The sequence below is a fragment of the Centropristis striata genome, chromosome 9 (assembly GCF_030273125.1).
Source record: "Centropristis striata isolate RG_2023a ecotype Rhode Island chromosome 9, C.striata_1.0, whole genome shotgun sequence".
NCBI classification, from domain to species: domain Eukaryota; kingdom Metazoa; phylum Chordata; class Actinopteri; order Perciformes; family Serranidae; genus Centropristis; species Centropristis striata.
Genome location: NC_081525.1, coordinates 20,389,655 through 20,416,629, shown reverse-complemented (window position 1 = coordinate 20,416,629; position 26,975 = coordinate 20,389,655). Strand labels below are relative to the sequence as shown.

General features: G+C 38.5%; 1 protein-coding gene across 1 annotated transcript in view; it reads right to left on the bottom strand.

Annotated features, from left to right (window-relative positions):
• The window catches only part of atp11b (ATPase phospholipid transporting 11B), a 63,491-nt gene extending 37,778 nt beyond the window's left edge, over nt 1–25,713 (bottom strand). The window contains exons 1-14 of the mRNA XM_059340592.1: nt 25,368–25,713; nt 15,722–15,838; nt 14,640–14,729; nt 10,796–10,876; nt 9,919–10,026; nt 8,154–8,282; nt 6,247–6,350; nt 4,864–4,911; nt 4,344–4,408; nt 3,210–3,291; nt 2,977–3,127; nt 1,455–1,652; nt 744–902; nt 87–274 (exon numbers count right to left, since the gene is read on the bottom strand). Of these exons, the coding sequence (XP_059196575.1) occupies nt 87–274; nt 744–902; nt 1,455–1,652; nt 2,977–3,127; nt 3,210–3,291; nt 4,344–4,408; nt 4,864–4,911; nt 6,247–6,350; nt 8,154–8,282; nt 9,919–10,026; nt 10,796–10,876; nt 14,640–14,729; nt 15,722–15,838; nt 25,368–25,394 (1,547 nt within the window). The 5' untranslated portion in view covers nt 25,395–25,713. The remainder of the gene's footprint in view (nt 1–86; nt 275–743; nt 903–1,454; nt 1,653–2,976; nt 3,128–3,209; nt 3,292–4,343; nt 4,409–4,863; nt 4,912–6,246; nt 6,351–8,153; nt 8,283–9,918; nt 10,027–10,795; nt 10,877–14,639; nt 14,730–15,721; nt 15,839–25,367) is intronic.
• Between the last annotated feature and the right edge of the window lie 1,262 nt (nt 25,714–26,975).

The window sequence follows — 26,975 nt, the reverse complement described above, 5'->3', positions numbered from 1 at the left end:
ATGGTATCGGAACATCTCTAGTCTTCAACCCATGCACTAAATTTACAGAAGAGAAGTTTATTAAAGAAACTCTAGTGTAACCTTACCTCTTTGTTGCCTCTACTAAAGCTTTCTCGTCCGGCGAAGAGGCGTAGTACTCCATGTGATTGGAAGAGAAACCGTTGACATGGGAGAATGGGTCTCCTCCCCCAACCAGGCAGTCTGGCTGGTCGTAGCTGATCTGAACCGTGTGACACAATGACACCGCCTTGAGAAATAACAATTCTTCACCGATCTGAATGGAGAGACATCAAGGAGAGAGGAAGAAACACAATCAGTTCTTATTCTATACAGTGACATACTGCACATCATTGTAAACATATTGAGATTCAGAGTCACTTCATTTATCAAGCTCTTTCTTAAGCAGAGGTTGATTTGGGTGAAAGAACTAACTGTAAGTTTGCACATTTTGTTCCAATGCTGTATACAACAATTAACTTTATCAATCAGCTGTGAAATCACAGTGATCACTACTTGGATTTTTACAGTTCTACTTCGTAACACAGATGCATTCATCCAATTATCTACTGTTGATTACATCTAGTAGACTGAGGCAAAAACACATCTCTAACATTAGAGGTTAATTAAGTCCTAAGTCTTTGGTCATTCTTGTTTCATGGCAGCACTGAGAGCAAGTTTATATGTACAGCATAAGTCTGTCAAAAGAAAATGTATATAATGCATATGCACAGTATGTGATTTACCAGGTGAGGCGTAGAACCGTCTGGTGAATCGTCGGTCATCCCCTCTGGTACCAGTTTGCCGTTAACTTCTCGGTACTTGATTCCATTAATTGAACACTCACGGAACTGCATCTCATTTTCCGTTAACGTACCCGTCTTATCTGTAAACACATACTCCACCTGGGAAAGAGGGACACACAGACGCACACAGAAGTTGAGTATTATGGAGCTAACTAATAAAGGTGAGGCAGAATTTAAAATCTCTTTCATACTCTTGAAATGATTTTTTATGGGTGAAATATGTACTTAACCCTCCTGTTATGTTTATATCTTCAAGAACAGCAATAATCCAGGACATGTTTAATAATCCAAAAGTGTCTTAAACTAAAAAATCGCAATAAACATTGTTCATATTTCAATGATGTTCTTTACCTACGTATAAAATACAATGGTTTTACATGACTTTGTTATTTTATTTTCTTATTTTACATTTTTTTTATTTTTATGAAAAAATACTAATACACTTGAATTATAAATGAATTATGCCTGTTTTAAGTTTCTTCCTATATGCAAATAGGCATATTTGATATACATTATACTTCAGATATTACATAATATTAGTCTGGAATGCTATTTTCAAGAAAACAGTGAATATATGTTGTTTATATACAATACAATATTCATGAATGTTTAGTCCGAGTGTATGTGTGCTCCTACACTACTATTCCATACCTGGCCTAGCTCCTCATTGAGGTCAGAGGTGTTGACCTGAGCCTTCTGGTCACTCTCCTCGTGGTAAAGGTCCAAATCCCAGCCAATGAAAAAGGAGCCCAGGAACTTCTGCATCTCCACAGTAACGTAGAGCGAGATGGGGATGATGAAGTTATAGAGGACCAGAAACGCCAAGAAGTCTGAGATGAACTTCAAGATCTGAAGAAGGAGAACAGTAAAAATTATTTGAATGAAACACAAGAGGAGGGAAACACAATGAGGACAAAAGTGACACGAGATAGGGCGATAAACACATGTTGCCTAAACTTAAGGGTAACAAATAGAAAGAGTTTGAATTGTGGTTGGAAGCAAGATGTAAAAGTGGGTGAAAGAGGACAGACAAAATGGATGATAATGATGGGTATAAACAGGGAAATAAGGGAAGTTTACAACACATGACAAATTCCTAAAAAAATGTAAAAATAAAAATGTTGTCAACTGATCTGTTTAGTTAGCCATGTTCCATCTGATATGAAAAATACAGCTTTGCAATTTTCTAATGCACAATGTAACATAATTCTGTCAGTGAAGGAAAGGATTGAGATCTTGAAATACATTTGCTTAATACACCTCTAAGCCACACACATAATGATTGTCTGATCACTGGTCCTTCTAAATCAAAGCGGGCAGGGCAATTTATTCCCATTATGGCGTTAATTGCTTTATGTGACAGGAAAGGAGAGTGAGAGGATCACAGACTGAGAGACAGAGTCTCAGCAGTTGTGCAATAGCCACATTTATGATTTTAGATCTGAAATTGAGCTCTGATTACTAAACAAACATAAAAAAATATATTTATTTGGACTTGGCTAGAGTAAGATTATATTCTGAACTTCTTAAAGACAGGTAGATTCCTTGGAGAAAGTAGATAGCTGTGATGTGGAGACATGCAGTCACTGGTAAAGGATAAACACTGTAACAGGGCTAGCGGGTTTGTGGAGCACCTGTTATACTGAATGTAACAACACAGCCATTAATTTGTTGGTGGTATTCCTCTCTATGTCTCCAGGGAGGAGGGAAGCCAGTGTACTGGACTGGGATTTTTTTCCCTCTCTGTCTCAATACATAGAGGCTGCTGTTCTCTCTGACTGATTAGTGTTGGCAGGTAGGCTGATAGGCTGACAGACTGTCCCCATGAAAGGCACTTCCTCTCTTAAGCCTTGTCACAAAATCTAGAGACAAGAAAACTGCTTTCCCACCGCCCTTCTAGGACTTTGTGTGTGTAAGTGTGTACATTTCGATTCCAGTGTGTCTTTATATCTTCACTAATTCTCTATATTAACCTATATTGGCAGGAGAGAGAAAAAGCCCATTATTATTTGGAGTGGAGATAAAGTGGAGAAAAAAGAAAAAGAGAAAAAGAGGTAGAATGCAGACTAAAATCTCACCTCTTCTTATCTCTGGGGCTTAAAGCCTGCACCACTTACAAAAGGAAAATCAATGAGAATGCATTCTTCTGAGGCCTAATGGGAAGAAGTCTTACCGGACTGCTGTTTCTCTCTTGCTCTGTCTTTTGGTTGTAGAAAGGCTCGTCCCATTTGTCCTCAGCCTGCCAGGCATACTTCAGGATGGTGCTGAGCACAGCCTCGAACAGCAAGATGCCCAGGTAGATGATTAGGAAGGTATTCATGGACCTGAAAATATTTTAAGGTTGAATGTTAAATCTTAAAACAGAAATATTTTTCTGACTCTGTCAGACAACAGAAGGAAACTCACTTCTCGACTGCAGAGCGTTTCTGGGACTTGCACTTATAGTTGAGGGCCATCTTGGACTCCATCCCTGTGTAAACCGCCACACCTGCAACAGCACACAGTGGGTTGAAGCATTACAGGCTTATAGGATATTAAACCATTAGACAAAATAACCAACTCGCTCAAGTCATGAGAACAAAATGATCTTATTTAGTGAAGTACTGGGGCATTGCTACAAAAGTCTTTGGTTGACATAAACAAACTTCAGCCATGTGATCTGTGGCCTGTTCTACCCACATTTTCCATTGAGCCTGCTTTGTTTGTGTCCACCACAGCAGTGTGGCTGTGTAACCTCTCTATCATGCTGGAGATAAAAACAAAGACATCAGATCCGGCAAAAAATGGAAATATGAGCTAAAACCCCAAATGGTCGGGTTTGCTCTGGCCAGGCATTTGGTTTTGGATCGATTTTACAGCAAGAAAGATCACTAAAATATGTTTCTGAAAATATTTGAAGTAAAAAAAAAGAAAAAAAAAGGAACATGGAAACAGATTCATATTAGGTCAGCACTGCCCAGTCTGACAGTTTGATCAGAGTTTCCCAAACCTGTTGTGTTGCGATGGACAGACCTCATTTGCATAAAGTTGAGGTTAAGTTGTCAATATGAAAATTTGGACATGGCAATTAGTCAGTAAACATGTTGCGCCCTATTCAATATGCAAAATGCGGCCACAACTCTTGATACTCTTGACTCTTGAAATGAATAGGATCTATTCACTTCACTTCATATACACTTCACTTCACTCTACCATCATGCTTCTGATGTTCACTTTAGGGACCACAATGGAAATAAGCCTTAGGGCTTTATTGTGTCATCCCTGACTATTTTTTTATCTATTTATATTACGTATGACACAGGTTGCTGTTTCATATTTTTTTATATCAAGAATGGTCAAATAAAATCAATCAATCAATCAATCACTGGAATCATTTCAGAAGCAACTTGTTGTCGAGCAGCTAAATTTATTCTTTCTTTCGCGATTCAACTGTAACATCCCTTGCTAAGAAACAATCTACCCTCCTAGCAGTTCCACTCTCAGGTCAAGGTTTTCCTTCAACAGGACCTTTTCTTTTGATTCTAACTGTATTGAACTCACCAAAAATCTCTTTGGTATTTTTCAACCGGGCTCCTCGCAGCAGCAAATTCTCTGGACCCAGCGGTCTGACATAAAATAAAACAAAAACAACATAAAAACAGAGAAAGATGGATGTAGGACCCTGACAAAAACTAAAAACAACTCAACAATCTATGAGGTTCTTGTATATTCTTCATGTGGAATTAATCATTTTAATTTTCTTGCTTATTTTTGTCTTTGGATGCCATAGCAGCCCGCTGCTGATTAAATATCTGAGACACTTTAGTCTATTTAGGTCAGCGGTTATTCATTTTGTAACCCTCTGCTAAAAACCTGCACATTACATTAAAAAAATAGTCACACAGACATGCTGTCATGTTTATCCTGCACTACTGACAGATGGCATAACCTTAGCACCAGTATACTAATCAGAAGGCCCTGTATCCCTCTTACTGGGTCTCCAGAGCAGTTTTTACCTTGTCTAGCTCAAATATAATTATTCATTTAATTAGCCAAAGCGGCTGGACAAATGTGGTCTCACCTGACTATCTCCTCTCCTTGCTGAGTCACCGTAATCCGACCGACAAACCTGGAAAACACCAAAGGCATTTTAGTTGAGTAGTGTTAAAGAGACATTCACCAAGTTCCCATGCACACAGGAAACCAGGCTACTGGAAGAAATCATGTAAATGGAGAAACTCTAAGAAAGGCTTATACATGCACTTCAATAATGTGATTACTGTAAAAGCTGTGTTCATGTGCAGCTGGTCAGTAATCATATTCTTCCCCTGTTCTCTGACATATTTTAAATGTATTAGATTAATGCCTCTGCAGCCCGCATGTTCTTTTTTTTTTGAGCACTTAGAGAATATTGTAGACCTGTCAATTTCAGTTGGACTTTCAATTATACTTAAAACAAGGGTGCATTACAATGAGTACAGATCTTCCCTGTCATCCTGCCGCACTGCTGCCACATAGATACTTTGTTTTTAATAACCTAAAGATGAGCGGTATACAATCAGGTTTCTCCAGTAGAATACTAATAGGGTTGATCTTAATCCCTTAACCTGATTAAGGAAACCAGTACTCTAGATAATAAGATGTAGAAGAGATCAGATTGTTGCAGAAAACTGACAATAGCTGGGTTAGTTAAGTGCATTTAAACGCAGTGAGAGTTAAGAGGGAGGCTGAGACAGCGACCAAGAAAGGGGGGTATGTGTGGGGGGGAGAGACACACTGCCTGATCTAAAAATACACTGATCGATCTGGATGTAGCCAGCTGAGACGGACACCAAAGAGGGGTTGTTGAAGAGGTGATAAAGCCATTTTAGCCCGTCATCCATTTAATAACACAACGCTTGCATCTCTACCATGTATTAATCATAGTGGCTTTTAAAGTGGATTCTGGAGACTTCCAGGGTTCTTTGGGGATCCCAAAAAACCAAAGGACTCAAAAGAATAATCTTGCTTACAGTATAGAATTAAAAATAAAAGCTAGAATTGAAATGATCAGAATCTTCATTTATAATGTTGTAATGTGGTTAGCAGGCATTAGATGTGGACACTTGTTTCAGGATTTCAATTTTATATACTTTTAAAAAAAAATTGTAGTTAGTGAAATCAAAAGATTGATCGATATCAACTAAATTTGACCTATGTCCGTAGTGTGGTACATTCTAAAAAATGTAAATGTCAGTGACAGTTAGGCCATGAAAACTTATGATCACTTGTGCTACAAATCAAGACTCCCTAGTCTAGCAGTGGCACAATGGCATAGCTGTGAGTGCTATGAAAAAAATGAAACAACTGAAACAAATCAAAACTTTAAAATCAAGGGTCTAATCAAATTGTAAATTTGAAGAACACCTCTCGCTGGGCGTATGTGACTCCACACTAGACCTGTGTGTACACAGGATCAGATTACCTGTACAGGTCAGCTTCCGGTTGTTGACACTCCACCACGGCCTGCAGAGCCTCCAGCTGAGATACCGACTGACACACTGCTGTCTCCGCCACGGAGTAGTGAGTCTAAAAACAAACACAACACACGGATACAGTTAAATGCTGATACAAAGGGATGCATTGTTTAAAACTGGACATAACATAAGACTTTCAAACTAAAGACGGTGCAAAGATCCAAACAAATAGATCTATAGTTAGAACAAAAAGCTTTGTATTTATTAAACAACTGGTTTAGTCAGTTGCCGCTGCTCTGCAGAGGGGAGGCTGCACCACAACTGTCATCCTGGCCTAACAAGTAAGGACAATGTGAGATGTGTTCACCTATTGAACCATGCCCCCAGGAAGAAGAATCACTGAATGTTTGAGTAACACAGGGAAGCGCAATGCTAGTTGAGTAGTGAGATGTATCAAACCCATCAGCAGCTTTCACTACTATCAAAGGGGAACATCCTTAAATGTATCCCTGAGTTGTCTCAATTTAAGACCACTGCTTTTTAATCCCACAACCTTCTTTAACACACACAATATATTCTGACGCTGCCCAGACGACTGAGCTCTTTTCCCAAACTTATTTCAGATTATTGGATCACATGAATCTGATCACGTGAATCTGATCCAATAATACTGTAGCCACAGTATTTTTTGGCAGGCTGGCTTTGAGCACTCGTAAAGGAAAAAGAAGAGAAATGATAAGAGTGTAATACTGCAGTATCACTGTAATATACTGTACAGCATACACACGCTGCAGTTGACAGCAGTTTATAAAGATAACAAAAGGTTTGAAGATTGTACTCAACATATTTCTGCTTTTCATCATACTGCAATAGCCTCTAACGGAAGCAGCAGCATCTCATTAGAAAGGCAATTAGGCAACATAACCTCTGGCGAGACGGGAGAGGAGAGGAGAGGAGAGGAGAGGAGAGGAGAGGAGAGGAGAGGAGAGGAGAGGAGAGGAGAGGAGAGAGGAGAGGACTTTCTTAATTAATGTTATGTGACAGACACATACCAAAAGTCTGCCAACCACACTTTATATTCTGCCCTATTAAAGACTAATTCCCAAAAATATATAAACCATTTCCATGTAGCAGCTTTTAATTGAATCTAAATGATGCAAGGCCTCTAAGCATGCAGCGACACAACTTAAAATACCTTGTGCAGTTTTATGTAATTTTTTTTTTTACTGAATGCAACTTCTGTTTGTTTACACTCCACAGGGCACCAGCAGCTGGCTTGTGGCATTTGCGGCTTTGAATCACAGGATTGGTTGCAACTGTGCTGCAAACTTGTTTACTCAATCAAATGGTTGTTTGCGCTAAAATATTAGTAATAGTCCGTCTGTGAAAACCTGTTCTCATTTAGTGGAATTATTTCATTTGGTTTTGGCTAGGCGTAGTGCCTTGGTAGAGCATGCAGGAGGCAGGGTAGGATGCAAAGAGTAAATTGCAGCCATGTTACAGGTCACACGTCACAATGAATTTATGGCGATTATGGCAAAAGTTCATAATCTCTCCAGTTAGACATTTTCTTTGGCGTCTACGTGTAAATGATGCAGCTGATCACACATTTCATTAAGGCACCCAATCACTCTTGGTGAATTCTTCTTATAATGACCTGCTCTGGTCACTCAATTGGACATTACACAGACTTTGTACTCAGGGGCTGGTAGGGTAAAGTCTGTTTGATGTCTGGTCCCGATTGGAAATTTGCATTTTCACATACAGCTGCTCCGGGTAATAGTTTAGGGTTGCAGTGCATGCAAGTCAAAGCCAGAACACACACACAGACACACACAGACACACACAGACACACACAGACACACACAGAGACACACAGAGACACACACACACACACACACACACACACACAGACCTTAAGGTTGGTCTCTCCATCGAGGCTGGCTGTGGTGATGTGACAGGTGCCATCTGCACGATCTGAGGACAGCAACGCCAGGTCAGCTGGGAATGTCTCATCTTTAGCTACACGAACAATGTCCCCCACCTGGACGGAGAGGCAGAAAACACACATACACATGAAGGTCGATACTGTTTAACTTTTATAGCAACTTGCAACAGTTGTTCAACAGTTCAGAATTAAGGTCTTAAATTGCACTTAAATTACATTTTTGGGTGTTGAATTTAATTCTTTATCAGTTTTTTTTCTATTTCCAGCTTTTTAGATAATTCAACTTATTTTTGTACAGAACCAAAGTGTAAAAACATTTGTCAACTGAATATTAGTAAAATAACCGTATTACTAAAAAATTAAAATCTTTCCATTTTGGTTTCTATTTTTTTTGTGTGTGTGTAGTAGACATGCACAAAGAAGAAAATAACTGACTCCTGTAGACAGTCAGTCTCCAGGCAGTGACTGGGTAAACAATATCAAGTGCGCTTGACAAGCTTGGGAGGTTTATTGACTGACTGACTAAAGGACACGTCATTCAGTAGTGTTAAGTTGGCTCCAGACACACTTGTTACAGTGTCTGAGAAGCCTGACCTCTGATGATTTGTGTGCACTACAATGTTCTGAGTTACAGGAGTTGCAGGACTTTACAGTTGCAGGAGGCAGATACCTAATCAGTCAGCGGAAAGGTAACAGAACAGACTTATTCATGGATTAAATTAAAAAAATATATATTTTGACTGAAATTTTATTTGAGCTTCAGCCAATTCACGTGCAGTGTGTGAAACATGTTCCAGGTTAGGTTACTTGACACCTGCTTAAGAAATACTAATTCATAAGAATTCAGCACCAAATGCTCACATTTGAATGCTCAACCAATACTGTTTTACAGGAGAAGGATTTTAAACAGCTGTTTTATTGCATCTATTGCATTTTTGTTTTTTGTCTTTTCAATTATTTTTTTTTGCAAAGGTCGTCTTTGCTCTCTAAAATACTCAAGCATCTACATAACTTTTCACTATATGTTTTTATTTTCGTTTTTAGTTCAAGTAAACCTTTTATATATAAGAAAATAGAAATAAAAAACAGAACAAGCATCAAACAAACACCAACATAGCGATCTGTGGCACCGGACACTCTGTGCACAGTTAGCAATGCCGGTTCATTCATGATCACAATGTTTATGATCAGCTGAGACGCTGTGCATAATTAGCCATGCTGCTTTTGTTTTGCAACAGTTGCTTATTTATGATATTGCGGGCTGTTTGTATGCAAACCAGCTTCAGAACTGGGTACTATGGTACTCAGCAGTCTTTAAGAGTGAAAAATAAATGCCAACCAGTCTGATATTGACTATGTATGGACATTAAACAAACAGTGGCATTTAATAGAGATATGAACACTCTGAACACCTCAGGTTCTTGCACTCCTACCACATGAAACAGTTCTCTTTTCATTGACAACATTGTCTTTTATTATCTTTCTACACATACTGGCTCTCGAGAAATACTACTAGTACCAGGAATTTAACAGCTGAGCTGAAGGCATTTATGCCTATTGACTATGAGGTGCGAAAAAGCTATTTTTAGCTACTTTTAAGTACAAGTTTTCCCCATTAACAAACATATTGCTTCGCTCTGGTAGAGGTAATGCCCTGTTCATAAACACAATGTAAATCTCTGAATAACTGGTATAATGAAGTTATTTTAGGGTGTTTTTTTTGCCATCTTACCCTGATGTTCTTAGATCTTGTCTGGACCAGACTCCCACTGCGGACCACAAACACTGGAGCTCCATTCACCTCGTTGTCCGCCTTGTGTCTCAGCCAGTCCTCGTAGCCCTAAAGAAGACATTTGTTCAATAAACGATCACAAAAAGAATGGCTTAAAGTGCATGTCTGTACAGGTGCATCATAATAAATTAGAATATCATGGAAAAGTCAATTTCCAGTAGTTCAAGTAAAGTCAAGTGCATATAGATGGACATTCTTTTCAGAGGCCAATATTTCCCTATTAAACATACTTTTTAAAATTGGTCTTTTGTAATATTGCATTTTTTTGGGGGACACTGAATTTTAGTTCTTCATTAAATGTAAGCCATAATCATTATACTTAGAAGACATTAAATCAATTAATAAACTGTTTCTTTCTGTGTGTAATGGATCTATATAATGTGTTACTTCCACTTTTTGAATTGAATTACTGACAAACTTTTCTATGATATTAAAATTCATTGAGATGCACCATATGTGTGTGCAATACAACTCATAGAGGTGTGTATAAGCTGTATGTGAGTATGTACAATATTTCATTTGGTCAGCGAAAATATTGTAGACATTCATTTAGATTAAGTGGCTGGTGCTGATTGTTTTGCTTATTGTATTGTTTTGTAACCTATGAGAAGACTATTTTTTTGCCTTTGTTTATCCCTGAGGGTGCAGGGTTTTGTGCTTCCTTTGTAGTTGTGTTCCATGTTTGGCAAGTAAAAAGTAAGTAAAAGTTTATTCTTTATTCATCTATTTGAATGATATCTTTTTTAATGATACAGCATGTTAGTTCCCCATTTTTTAGCACAACAAAGAGGAAGCTGCTATGTCCTTGTGTTCTCACCTGTTTTATAGCAGTTACTGTGATCACAAAGAAGAGAGGCAGGCCGCTGGTGACTGGGGAAGTTGGGGTGTCTATCATTAACTGAAAAGGCAAATACAGAGGCAGGTTTGAAGAGATTTTAGTATATTGGAAGTGCAGTGAAAAACAAAAAAAGATACCAGAGACTCAGTTAAAGTGGGTGTGCTCTGTTAGAGAGAGAACAAGTGAACAAGAAGACAACAGAGAGAAGTAGTGGCTGATGTGTCAAACAGGAAACTTCTACAACTTCCCTGCAAGGTTAACCGTCACTTTAGAACAACAACTCCACACACACACACACACACACAAACAGGTTGAATTCTGCACACATTTACATGTATGTATGCATACACACACACACACACACACACACACACACACACACACACACACACACACACACACACACACACACACACACACACACACACACACACACACACACACACACACACACACACACACACACACACACACACACACACACACACACACACACACACACACACACACACACAACCTCACGTGAATCAGTGAAAGTTTCAGAGACATATTTCCCTCCAATACTACAGTTTTTGGAGGGAAATATGGTTCAGATATTTCCTTCACTGTGGCTTCAATGTTCAACCTTTAAGTTCTATTTCAGTTTTTATTCATTCATTCATTCATTCACAATCACATTTTCAAAGATTTTTTTGTGGCATTATGGCCTTTATTGGACAGTTGATAGTATAGAGAGACAGGAATTGACAGGACAGAGAGAGAGATGCGGATATGCACTGAGGTTGGTGACTTTGTGGTTTGATGTCATGTGGTTATATGGTGCCACTCAGCCACCAGAAGGCCTCATATAAAACATGCAAACTAGCTTATAATACCTAGCAGCTCTGTGTAATATCCTCTTAGCAGTTCTGTCATGACTTCCTGGATTACATTTTAACATTTTGTTGCTTAAGACTGCAACAAGAGTGTAGTTATTGGCAAGAGCTGCGACTTCCTGGTAGATGACAGAAAATATGAGCCATTCATTTATTCATTCATTCATTATCCTTAACTGCTTATCCGAACTTGGGTCACAGGGGGCTGGAGCCAATACCAGCTGATATTGAGTGAGATAGACTCTAAGATCCAGATACACTCTCTACACTACAGACAAGTGAAATTCTGCTAGAACCCTTCATCATAGCAGATTAAAAAATGAGGAGTCAGAAAGCAACGTCTGTCAGAGGCGTGAAAAATTCAAGCTTACAAATTACATTGTGTTTTGTTGAAAGAAAATCGCTTGTATTAACCTCCTCCTCCTCCTCCTCCTCCTCCTCCTCCTCCTCTTCCTCTTCAACATGTGTACATCTCCAAAGCAGCATCCACCCCCACTCTTACACCTGAGCCTCCACCCTTGTCTGTCACAGAGATGGGAGTGAGGTAGGAACAGGGAAGACTTTGCTCTAGGAAAGCTGCTGGCCCAGATGGTGTGTGTCCAAGGCTGCTCAAGGAATGTGCTGCCCAACTGTGTCAACCTCTCCACAAGATCTTCAACCTCAGTCTACAGTTGGGGCGAGTTTCCTGCGTTGTGCCGGTACCAAAAATAAAATATCCAGCTGAATTTAATGACTACAGACCAGTAGCCCTCACTTCTCGCATCATGAAGACCTTGGAGCAGCTGATTCTACGTCTACTGAGAGCTGAAGTCAAAGACAAACTCTACCCCCTGCAGTTTGCATACAAACAACACATGGGAGTGAAGGATGCTGTCCTCTACATGCTTCACCGTGCCCTGCTCATCTGGAGGAAACTGGCGATTATGTGAGAATCATGTTCTTTGATTTTTTTCAAGCGGATTCAACACCATCCAACCCAACATACTTAAAAACAAGCTCACAGAGATGGGAGTGGATCTTTCCTTCATCTCCTGGATCACAGATTACCTGACAGGAAGATCACAGTATGTCAGGTTGGGGAACTGTGTTTCTGGGACATTAATGAGCAGCACAGGGGCTCCACAAGGGACTGTTCTGGCTCCATTCCTGTTCACACTGTACACAGGGGACTTCAAATACAACTCTGAGTCCTGCCACATCCAGAAGTACTTGGACGACACTGCTATTGTGGTGTGTATTAGGAATGGACAGGAATCTGAATATAGGGATCTGATAAAAGCCTTCAGTGACTGGAGTCACAAGAACTATCTCCTACTGAACACCTCAAAGACTAAGGAAATTATCATAGATTTCAGCAGGTTCAAGCCCCCTCTTCAGCCAGTGAATACCTGTGGGGTGGACATCGAGGTGGTGCCAAGTTATAAGTATCTAGGTGTATACCTGGATAATAAGATGGACTGGTCCCTAAACAATGACGCTCTCTACAAAAAGGGGCAGAGCCGCCTCTTTTTCTTAAGCAAGCTAAGATCTCTGGACATCTGTAGTAAGATGCTGCAGATGTTTTATCAGTCAGTGGTGGCAAGTGTGTTGTTCAGATATCAGACAGAGATTTGGAGGTTGGAGCCAGGTTGAACAAACTGGAGGAGGTGGTGGAGAGATGCACTGTCAAGATGTTCAGGCCATCCAGAAATACCCGGATCATCCGCTACACAAAACCTTTATGGACCAGCAGTGGACGGCTCCTCTCTCTCTGTTGCAGGACGGAGAGATACAATAGATCCTTCGCTCCTACAGCCTGAATTTTCCCTCAGCGATTAAGAAAATAATTTTGATTAGATTTTCGATCATATGCCATTTGAAAAGTGCACTCAGTAGATCTCTTCCAGGTGTATCTCCCTCTTTCCTCCCAAACAAATAGGAGTTGAATCTCACTCAATTGTCCCTCCAGGCTCCCTTACAGTCAAGATGGTGGCGAAGTTAACAAAGACAGGGATTTATTAATCTTAGATCATGTCTAACTTCAGTGGACCGTAATATATCAGGTATGGAATAAATGTGCAGATATCTCCTTTCAAAATGAGACCAAACTATTCTATGGAGGTCGGATTTTCAGCCACAACAAAAGGGCCAAAATCTGGCCTGCAACAGATAAGCAAAGTCTTTTTTTTTTAAAGATGGCTGGAAATGCTGTTTGATATATAACTGAAGCAACTGTTGATCACTTCCAGCCCCCACCAGCCAGTAAAGAGGAGTGAGAGAGGTCCTTGTGCACAAAAATATTAGTCTGATTTTCCAGTAGTGGGCAAAATAAGCTGCAGACACACAGAGACATGACTGAACATATTATTCCTTTCACACTCTCACCTGGCAAAAATAAATAAGATCTCAAACTTATAATTTACATATACTATATCTAGGAATCAATCTAAGGCCATCTGAAAAGGGTCAAAGTGACCATCCAAGAAAACGTCGTGTTCACAATGTCAAGATGAAAAGGAGCCCTCCATTCAGTGGCTTGAGACTAAGCTGACTTCAGCTTCACTGACAAGTTGAGTGGGTGAAAAGAGAGCTTTTTTAGACGGAGTCAAGTCAATTGCTCTAGCTTCACTACACAGGCTCGACTAAAACAGGAGAAGGCTGAAAATTTGAAAGCCAAATCCTTCTTCAGCACAAGCTGAGTGATGCTTAGTGAAGGCCTAACGCCGAGGGATGGCTGTAAAGACACACATATTACTTAATGCGTGGGAGTAATGTTTTAATACAGAGGCAGACCTGTCTCTCTGCTGGTCCCTAGAAGTTGGTGAGTCACTCACTCACGCGCAAAACAGACACAGGCACACATTTTGTATTTAGGGCAGAAAAAAATGCTCCTGGCTTGTCACCATCTAAGAGGAGAACATGTACCTTCATAATAAGAATTGTGTGTTTGCATGTGTTGGTGTTATTACCTGTACAAGGAAGATAATGAGAAAATAGAAGTTGGCTATTCTTCTGAACTGCTCAAAGAGATTCTTGGGGACAAAATTCCAAACTGTGTACTGAAAGAGAAAGAAAACAACATTTAGTAAAAGGGTAAGAAAAGGCTCATCACGCAGGGTATCTGTGGGTTTCAAAAAGACACAAAAAACCTGCTTGTTATACTTGTCTTACTGATACTGTCACTGCATTACTGACAGAAATATATAGACACCAAATAATGGAAGAGGTAACAGTTGAGGTAATCATTTTTTTGATCTTTAAGTAAGCATGGCATCAGTAAATTGTGATTCTGAGATAAAAGTCTTCCTGTAAGTGGTGAAGGAGTTCGCAACTGTGTTGAGTGTTCTCCACATGTAAAAGAATGTTGTTTCACTGTTAAATTTGAATTAATCACTTCCTCTACCTGGTCTAGCTGATCGAAGAAAAAAAAGTATTTCTAGTATGCAACCTACTTTCACCTTACTAAGTGAAGTTCATTGCACGACCAAGACTCCACCAAGACTAACCCCGTTTTGTTTTTTTTAGCTGTTTTAAAAAAAAAAAACTACATAAATTTATCTTGACCTAGGTGACCACACACTTTAATCAAGTGCCTAATCAATGTCAGTCATCAATGTTAGTGGTGGGAAGCAGCCTCTTTGGATTATGTTCCTTTTGTCCAGTCAAACTTCCAATTTATTAATCCCCTCACCAACACAAAGGGTTTTTTTTGTCCAAGTTGATCCTGTTATCAACAAATCCCTTATCACACTCCCACCACACTAGAGCTCCAAATTAATGTTTTAACACTGCCAGAAATCAGTTTATGAATTTATGTACATGAGACTTCTTCCTTCAGCGACGGATGCTGTCACTGATCTGATTCATAATATTAGCAAATACATTTCCCAAGGACAGAATTTTATCTCTTTTAATCACATAAACAATGAGCAAATCCTATCACGTGTAGTGAAAAATGACATATTGTCTCATTCCGACTGACCAACATGAATTTCTGTAATGATAACAACATGTGGAAAATTCCAATACTGGCTTAAACAACATTTGGTACCTTGGACGAGATGATTCTGTTGTCAGCAAAGCGTTGTGGTATGTAGTGGCCATGCTGGGGGAAACGATTTGCTACATAAACCGTCCTGGTGTCACTCTGATGAGGGGGGTCGAAGCCCTGAGGGAAGGGAGGATATATGAGAAGAGAGAGGGGGGAGAGAAGGTGGGGGACAACAGGGACAAACAGAAAATGTGGAAAAAAGAAGGAAAACCGGTTACTTGCATAACAACTCTTCGTACATAAACAGTAGGTTTCTCACTATAAACAACTCCAGTTTATATTAAAGTTATTTTATATCTCTTTTTTTATTTTTTAACTTAGATGGTACTCACTAAAAGGAAAAAAAACTGTTGATAAATATTGACCCCAAGTATAATAAGTATAATAACTTTTTAAGTAAAAATACACAATATTTCCGGGTACCATCTTTCTTAATGTTTCTTGAACCGTTTCTCAATATGGAATGTTTTGTGTTCTTTCCCCTGAGTTTTGGATTGTTAATTTGACAAAACACCAGTTTCCATTTGGGCTTTAGGAAATGTATACATTTAAAAAAAAAAACTAATTTATGGGCAAAACAATTAATCAAGAAATTATAATATAATTTAATCAATAATTTAAATATCAAAATAATTAGCACAAGCTCTACACTGGTGTTACAGAATGATCCATAACACAGTGATGTTATAACTGCTATAGGGACAAATATTTATATTGCAACTGTCACAACATTTTATGAATTTGCAGTAAATGAGACACTTTGTCACTGCCATTAGAAAGGAAAAGATAAAAAAAAATGAAAAGATAAAAAAAGCAGATTTAAAAAAGAAAAAAGAAAAACAAAACTACATTTAATTTTCCATGTAACATTACTTACATATTAAATGAATCAGAATTATAGACAAAAATAAAGATTTGGCTTGTGGTACAGAATGAATGCAACAATATGACCTGATTTTTAGGAAGTTGTTTTATATTGTTGGCATTAAGCAGAAGCAACTAACCCCTGAAAATCTACACCACAGTAAATCCACCAGGGGCAACATTTTGCAGCTTCTATTCAATGTGGTTTTAGTTACTGTATAGTTTCAATGGGCGTTTATTTAATCTGGTGCAGCACAGGTTTGCTGAGATATAATACTAATGTTACATGATACAAGCACAGGTGGTGGCATTTACTTGCAAGAGAGGGAACCTGGTAAAAACCGTTTGCTCCGCTTTTGTATGTTTCAATAGGTTTCCATTCAAATACAAATTTCTAAATAGCCAGTTAGATAAGATCTCTACCTGGTTTGACCAGTAGGACCCATTTTTCTGTTGTGATGCAAATTTGTTAAAAGACAAAGCTTAAATATGCGTCTATTAAAAAAAGATGTTGTATACAAGAAGCACTTTTAATGTGCAAAGCACATAATGTGACATTTATGATATGAGAAATTATATAAACATAATCTTTCAAAGTGCTCGTTAATATCAGAGATGATCCACTCTGCAGACTGAAATAAAGAGATACAGTTTTTACTTCATCCTCTTACTTGGTTCTAACTTTATTTTACTGCACTGTGTGTCACACTCGACCCGACTGCTACTCTAAGAAGGTTAACGCAAGTGTTAGAATCATTTGCAAATGTTCTATGACGTAGGTCCAACAGACACACACACACACACACACACCGCCATACGCACACACAGAGGAATGTATCCGGGCCACGTCACTCGCTCCCACACAGATTCACCTCTGTTCAGGGAGACATGTAAACTATTACTGCCTTTCTGTTTCACTCTCTCAAGCCCTCCATCTGCTGCCGCTTTCTTATTGTTTTTTAAACAAATGCAGCACACCAAGACTGAGCGGCGACATCACAAATGTTAGCCTGTTGCAGTTTTTACAGATGGATATCCTTTTTTCACCTAAACATACAAACTCTTTTCACTGGGGTCAGTGAAAGTATTTATACTATCAAAATAGCAATAGCAAGAAGATCTTGTCTTCTCCTCTGACTTATATCTGATGAAGCTATTAGAGCTTCTTTACCAGTGCTATTCTTAAATAAAAGTAGGTGTCATAAACAGGAAATGACCTATTCTGTTGTATCTCGGCAGATAAGTTTTACATATTGCAAGGAGGAGTCATACAAACAGAAACAGACACAGTGAGCTGTTAGAGGAAGAGCTGCGACTTGCTCCAACTGTGGTTTGTGAATAGCAAAGCTTCAATACGTCATCAAGGTAAACAACAGAGACCAAACCACATATACACTGAGCCACACCAGTCTAACCAGTGTACTGATCTAGCCAGTCATGGCAGCATTTTGCAACTCATTGTGAAACCCTGAAGTTCTCAGAAGTTTTGAGTAAATGAATGAGCCACTTTCCTGCAGTGTTAAATTGGGTTAAATAGTAGCCTAAAAAATGTGAAATACAAACCTGAAAACAACATCAGAAGCTATGGGGAGTGACGGGAAACTATCTGCTCATATCTAGCTCAAGTTTTATCTGTTTGAAGAATGCTAGTTTAATTATCCTTTTATGTGTCTTTGAACTCTACAATATTTTAGAGGGAAACTTAACTGAGCAAGTAAACCATGAAAAAAACTTTTAAAGCAACAATTGTGCATCACAATACAGCTGCACATACAGCACTGTATTCATAGTTTAGAGTTTAACACTATGGGAAATTAAAACCTGTGAAATAGTAGCACTGTTTGTTAACACCGGCTACATTTAAACAGACATTAAGCAACACAGGATTTTAAATCAAGCTATATGAACCAGCAATTGCAGAAACTGATGGGACAGGAAGTGAGTCCTCACATCTAAGTAATTGTTGAGTCACTGACATTGATCAATAAGCTATTAGATCCCTGCAGCAATTTTGTGCTGTTGCACAGTAAAAGTATTACTTAATGCACCTAACATCATTACTGTGAGGAAACTTGATGGTGGTTGGTGGAGGTAATTTCTTCTTCCGTTTCTCCACCCAGTTTTTCAGACAGTCTGGGGAGAAGTAGATTCTAGCTCATCACCACATCAATCAACTATAAGTTAAATTGCTTAATCATTAACATCTTTGCAGAGAGTAGCTTAAGTTTGCTCAACAGTTAGCTGGCTACAAACAGAACTGCCAGGCATAACTGTCACAAAGACGCAGGCTTGTGAAATTAAAATAAGCCCCATATCCAAATGATTCTGACCACACTGCAAGTAATTGTTGTCAATGTTTTAGTGTATAGCTAATGGCACTCTGCACTGAAAAGATCCAACTGTTTTAAGAGTTTCTGGTTCATATTGTTGAACGAGCAAGTGAACATACAGAAGACTGATTACATCCAGGGTCATTTCAAGTACATAGTCCGGAACAAGACCAGAGTTGGCTGGCAACTCGGCTAGTACCACCTCCACTGCTTTGTCTTCAGTCTTTATCACCATGAGCACAGATATGCATAGTCAAGGTGATCCAACAGTGCCCGATGCAGCTATAATGTTTCCTATGCTATAATGCATATTAAATAACAATATGGACCATAATATCTCAGTTATGCTAAGCCAATCAGTCTGCTGAAAACAAAACACATTGTGTCACAATTTCAATTCTGAATCAAAAATCAACTGAGCTTTCTATTCCAATAAATCAACAACAAAGTCATGACTGGTGTGGCAGTTATATTATTATTACCATGTAGCTTATCTTTTTAAATAAGAATGTGGAAGGCAATTACACCAATGATCTGTTGAACCTTATGAATAAAGACCTCAAAGTCTATCAATAGCTGTCAATTGCTGAAATCAAAACTTGAATTGAATAGTGATCTTCTAACCGAAAGTCTAAAGCCTGATTTCCACCGGGCGCGTTACTGCAGCGTAACGTCAGCGTCGCGTATGCCGTTGCAAATAGGTAACACTCTAATCAATGAGAGCATTTCCACCGGGCGCGTAGCGTAACGTTACTGCAGCGTCGCGTCAGCGTCTCTACGCGAGCATTAGGTAGGACTTCTATTTCTCCGGGAGACGCTGCCAACTCGCGTGAATCTCAACAGAGCAGATCGCACCAGACAGGAAGTCAGACTCAGAATCAGCGTAAAACACTTCCGCCCCTTTCAAAATAAAACACAATACGCAGTTCATGCAGCCTAAAACTACTTCACATCAACATTATGTTATGACCAGGGCACCGGATCGGCAATCAATCAATCAAAGGGTCGGCAAAGAGGATCGGCGACACGGAAGACAAGAGACTTATTGTTGAAGTGGAACATCATACAATCATTTATGACATAACATATTGTTTTTATAAGGATATATGGTCAGATCAACATATCTTTCACCTCAGAGAAGCAAAGTAAGTTGGTTTTTGTTGTTGTTGTTTACTTTATACACACAGTTTATCCATAGACGGTATAAATAGAGTTTAAAGTTTATCACGGGATCTTGCGGTCTCCCGTATGGTCAGGATTATCGCGTGATCTCGTTATCTCGCGTGTATACGGCCGGCCGGCTAAACTGACGTGCTGCTGCTGTAACGCGTCCGGTGTGAATTGACAGACGCAGCAAAAACGCTGTGGAGACGTGCTGCTGCTGTAACGCGTCCGGTGGAAATCCCCAGTAAGCGAATCGTAGATTTGGAGAATCGTGACAACCCTAAACAAAACAAATACATGATAAGAGTATGCTGAATTTAACTTTAAGAGGTAAACTATTTGCTTTACAATTAATGCCGTGAATGTTTGAGGAAAGAAAATTAAATTACCAAAAAAATTACTTAAAATTGTGAAAAAGACGCAAGCAATAGATTGAGTTAAGTATTGCCAAGACATGCAACCTATCATGTAAATCCCCATAAGACATACATCACTCATTCAACTGATCCAGATCTTTTACTATTTATACACCTCTGCTGCACTACATCGACCAACAAATCCCAATATTTCAGTGATTTTTGGTTTTAGTCTCAAAAGTTAATCTAACGCAGGTCGTATTTGCTTGTGTAGATTATATGCATGTAGGGTTTTTTTTATATTCCAAATGTTCTTGAACAGCCTGATAATTCAATGAGCAGCAGTAATGGTGAGCCAAAGACCTAAACTGATGTCAAGATTGCCAGATTTTGGGTTTTGGAACGGCCTCTAGTTAGAAATAACAGACTCAGTAGAAATGGCTGAAAACTGCTGAGTACTGTGGTCATATTTGGCTGATGGTGACAGATAGGTACGACTGGCACATATTAAGAGGAACTAAACACATGAGATGCATCCAAGTAGAAGCCATTGTCTACTTTTTTATTTCTCCGATTAAACTTATCCCCATGTTCTATTTTGTGAGTGGTATAACAAGTAAATAATAAAAAGAAGAATTCCAGAGCTTAAAGACCATTAAGAGCAAAAAAGGCTGGCATAGAATATCAGGAAGAATTTATTTAAATCTTAGGTAATTCACACATACAACTCAAAAGTTTGAGTGTCCACATTTGTCATAATCTAAAAGAAAATAGACATCATTCTCGTTTTCTTTCTGGCACTAAAGCAATTGAAAGTATAATAAACATGACTGACTGTACATCAATGGCTTCAATGTGGCTCTCTTTTAAACAGTCTGTGCAGCTGGAACCATACTTTTAATTATGTCCCCCGACTCTGGTGACCCCATCAATTTGTAGGCTGACAGGTAATTATTCCCTGCATACAGCCTACAAGTCCCACAGTGCCTTGGGGGAATCATGGCCTTGAACAATGGCTGGGTGGGCAACAGACTAATACATCACCACCAGCAACGCACTAAGTCGTATCACAGACTAAGAGCCATTTAATCAAATGCCTAATCAGAGATGGAAATATGGAGAGAGGGCAATATAATGAGCAAGTGGCAAAGAGAGAAAGTGCTGCAACACAAAGAGGAAGGGAAAGAGCAATAGACTGTCTGTTATCGGATGCGGTAGGTGCTGCTTTTGACTGAATTACTTGTGACAACAGCAAACAACATGACTACAAGCATGCCAAAAAGATATCTAACAACATGTGGCACGAAATGAGTAGCCTGAAGCAGAACTACACATGATAAGGAACTTAACTATTGTATTGAGGGTGACATGGGCTAGTTCATTATCCAATGTTTTACTGCATTATTACAGTGGATTATTTGGGTTGCTGCTGCAATGTCGGAGAATGAGACTGTAAAAATGTCAAATATTCTGTTAGCTCAACAGGCTTAGATGCATGTGTGATCTTGTAAATACTAACTGACATTCATCCACATAATAACCCTTCTTTCATCACACAGCTATAGGGTTCTTTTCATTCCTTTTCATCCCTGGCCTAAAAACTTGCAGAGACTGAAACTAATGCATCAAAATGAGCATTTTATAACCTCTTGTTTTGTTTTTTGAAATTATATCATGAAAATAGCCATTGCTTGTGGCTGTAATACCAAGCAATAACTCTTTTGAAACTCTTCTCTCCAAGTGCACTGATCCTATATGAATTGTATTAAGAAGCAGAAGCATTTTGTTAGTATAGTATGCCTTTGGGAAATTTTAACCCAAAACACAAACAATAATAACGTAATACTAAAGTTATGAAATGACAACACGAATTTGGTTGTTTCTTGCATTAAAACACACATCTCCAATCTCAGTTCTGAACATGTGAGTTGAATTTTATACCATGTGTGTATTGAGTAGGAGCTGCCTGGGAGGTAAAAAAATAAAATAAAATAAAAATCAATGCAAAATGATATACTTTTGAAAATGGCCATGAATAATATATACGCTGCAGTTTGAGATTCCTTATAGGAAATACTGGAGAGCACAAAAGGTTCCCAAATCAAACTTGCAAAATAGGATGTCAGAGGGTTTCCCTGTTGTGAACACTGTAATTATAGCGAGTCTTTTATGATGTTAATGCATTACTAGCATGATGTCAGCAATGCTAATGGAAGAAGACAGACATTAAAAGTTTGCTACACTGCCAATTAGGACTCTCCCACCTTCTCAACCTCCTTACATTTCGTGTGAACCACTGTCACCAAAGAGAAACTGATAAGGAATATGCGAGGGAATAAACATCACTGCAGTACTTTCCAGCTGATATAAAGGTCAGACAAATGCCCTCCCACAAAGTTTTTCATTAGGCCAGTTGCATTTTAATTACACTTTTAATTAACTACTAGGCAGGTCAATTATATGGGATGGGTCAAATGAAGAGTGCTATCTCGAATTAGGAGGAAGCTACCATTATTATGGAGTCATGTCTTGTTGCCACTTAATGGTTCGGCTTTACTCGTCTTGACTTTTGGTACTTTTCTGTATTTCATTATCCTCTGTGGATAATACCCCCTAATGTAGGCAGATTCCCCATAGAGATGCTGCATGAAACTGCTGTGACATAATCTTTAATGTGACTCTTGCAACCAAATTGAAGAATGTCGCCACTTTGCCAATTGTACCCCATAAAAACAGTGGGTTTGTACGTGATGTCCCATGTCATGCAGATGACAACTCTATGAATCAGTGCTCTGCAGTGACTTAACGTCACCTTCTCAACTTAGACTGCTTGAAACTTTGACCGAGGTGGGACCAAAAAAAGCACCAGGCACTATCCACAACTTTTGCTAGTGAAAACCAAAAAAAGAGCAAGTGGAGTTGAGTAGAGTCGTGGTGACGTACAGTGGAAATGTGGCACAATTCTCTGGTGGTGTTCTTTTCAAAAAAGCTCAAAAGTATTAACCTGTAAAAGCTGTAAGAACATTTTTTGTACAGACTGACAAAACTTGCAGTTGAGCAAGAGTCATTTTAACCCAATGTAAAGTACAGGGTGTACCCAGCGACTGTGCGACGGGAACTCAGAAACACCTTAACATTGATTAAACTCACTATCTGTTGCTACATCAACAGTTTGACCTATGTGTGACAAATCAGAAAATGCACTCATTCATTCATTCATCATGGCATGCCCCCCTCACATGCTCACACAGCCTAACTTCCAGTCACACCACTCTCATTTATACTGTATGTCTATGTTTTTATCCAAACTTTACTTTGACAAATAGATATGACCAAATGTCCATATTATGCCATTCCAGTATGATTGAAACACAAAGCATTCATACATCTCACACTCTGTATAGGCAACATTAGTTAAAAACTGATTTAGGCAGGACTCGGTTGTTTCACATGAACCATTATTGTCGTTTGCACCTGTGCCTTCGCCCAACAAGGTGTCACCTCACAGCCCTGTTTGTAGGCAAACAGGTGATCACAGCAAATACAGGATAGTCTCCAACCATATGTTATCATTCAAAGAACATTAACACTGAATTTTAGCCAACGCATACAGATTATACTTACAAATGAATTAAAACATCTTTGGGTATGTCTAAAGGTATCATGAGCTAGAGGCTAGCATAAGTTATTATGCGCATGAGTTAAAACTACAACCTAGCCAGCTGTTAACGTTAGGCTTTTTGGCTCACTTGACACTATCAAATAAGTCATTAAGAGTTAAGAGTTGTGTGGCAGCATATTGTCACACTGTTAAAATAATCGCCTAAGTCATTTTTTGTCAAAATTGTTTTTTTTGCCTAAATCATCTCCTCATGACGCCGGCCACCTATGGTAAAATCGCCTACATCCTCAGTTGATCAGATCATGTGATTTTACCCCTTTAGGATAATGTCATATGTCAAGTGTGTGATTTAAGCAGATTTATTATGCCTAAGTCAAAATAAAATATGACTTAAGCAATTTTTTTAACACGCCTTTGGGACTTAAGCAAGATATGGTAACACTTTATTTTGAAGGTGTCTACATAAGAGTGGCATGAGCGTGTCATAAACATGACATGGGATGTGTCATGAACATTAATGAAACTTTAAAGTAACATTAATGCTCGTGATACTTGTCATGTCATGTTTCTGACAGGCTTGTGTGACTCTTATGTAGACACCTTCAAAATAAAGTGTTACCATATCTTGCTTAAGTCACAAAGTCATGTTCAAAAAATTGCCTAAATCATTTATTTCTCTTAAGTTACATAATTTACACACAGTGTTATTACTATGCCAATAGCCATCCTTTGTTACATCCTTTTTGAGTGAAATGATCAATAAATGTCATATGTTACACTTTTGGTGAAGTTTTTTGTGTTTCCTGCAAAACTTGAAAAAAATGAGTTAGGCGATTATTTTAACAGGGTGACGATATGTTAAAAGTTAATGCCAGATTAAGTAGAGTTGGCAACGGTGTTTAACTTTGACAAGTTTAACACTGTTAGCCACCCAGCTAGCGTTGACTCTCTGCTGTGTTTATAAAAAGACAAACGATTCATCTGAGGGTTAAAATGGTTGCAAACTTAATATAAACTTCTATTAAAGCTAAACCCTGGCATGGTTGTTAGTTAAAGTTAGGTTTTAACTAGCTTAGTAAAACATTACGAGCTAAAAACGGTTGCTAACTGTAAGGTAGCTAACATTACCCACACCTGACTGTCATCACTGAGAGACACACGACAATGTTTTTGACAACACCTAAGTGGCTAGGTTAGCTTGCTAAATGTTATCTAAGTAAAGTTTCCATGAACTAAACAATATATCAGGCGACTAACGTTGTGAGCTAACATATGCTAGCGTTGTGAAAAAGGTGGGAGAGCAGGTTTACCAGCTGTTGTCGTATCCACCGGAGCATCCTTAACAGATACGTTAGGAAGTAGCCAGTACAGCCGCTAGCCCAGCGCTAGCAACCAGCTACTCCAACAAAACCGTCCCCAAACATAAAGATTTCCCCAAAAAGGCGTCTCTTCTCGGTCGCATTACGCGACACATTTATGCAGAACCGTGCAAACAATTAAATCCAGTCTTTCCCATTCCGCGGGTAATGTCAAACAAATGATCCCCGGTAAAAAGTGACAGACGACTGGCCACGGAGTCCCAGTGAGCAACACTACATCTCTGCTCTGCCACGATCAGTTCTCACTGCCAACACACAGCTCTGTCACACACTGGCTGCTCTCTGGCGGCCTCGCAACGCCCCCTGTCTGTCTACATACACACATCATAGTAATAATAATAATAATAATAATAACAACAACTGTATAGCTGAATAACTGAAAAATAGATTTTTTTGGCCCTGTAATTATTATTTCAATCATCTATATAAATTCTACAAAGAAATATGAATTCAGTGCTTTTATTTAAAATAGCAGTTTTTCATGCTGTGCATTACTTAGTGATTGTTTGTTATTATGTGTCCTCAGTTTTGTATGTAAATTGAATCATTCATTCCAAGTAATATTCACTAAACCAGTTCATTGGCTTAATTAGTTGATATTTCCAAGTAAAATGTAATTGAGGGACATCAGTGAATCTGCAATTTACTTTTGTATTTTCATTTTAAAAAGTGGTTCTATTAAATAAATATTACTTAGAAACGGCCTGAGTAAAGACTACAAACACTTTCTGTGTGGAAAAACTTGCCTAGCTTTTTTAAGAAAATGTCACTCCAATTTTTTTGAGTGTAGATAGATTTCTCTTACTAACTTATTTCTATTATTCTTCTCTATTTTTGTACATTCTCTAAGGCTATATACTACTACAAATACTAATAATAATAATAATTTTAGTTGAATAAAACCTTTCACATAAAATGCAACTTAGTGCTTTTCAGTGTGTCATTAAAACAAAACACACACAAAACAAGATAAAAACATTAATAAATACAGAAAGAGTAAAATAAAACCTTTCTTTCTTTAACTTTCTTGTCTATTCATTTGTTATATTTTTTAATTTTCAAAGCATTTTCAGCTCCATCTCTTATCATGCTCTATAAATAAAGCTTATCATTATTTATTATTTATTATTGTAGATAGGGTTTAACATTTTTAACATTTCAAAGTAGGAATAGCACAGGTGTAACAAATAAATTCAATAACTGATTAATCCTGTTTGGCTGCTTCAGTTTCAGGGTCTTTGCACTGTTCATGCTGACTCAGTGTCACACTGTGACTGTGGGGCCTTGTGTCAAAAGCAATTTTTAAGACCTTTGTGCTGATCCTAATATTGCTTATGGAGACCCATTTGCTATAATAACCATTGTTGTAACACTTAAGTTTTTCCTTTTCATACTAGTCTTCAACATACACCACATACATACATACATACATATGTACTGTATATAGTGCAGTTTCACTATTGCAGAGTGTTCACTGCATTGCAAACTGCTACCAGATAATGCTGGGCTCTGAGTCATATCTAGATTGCTTACTAGGCA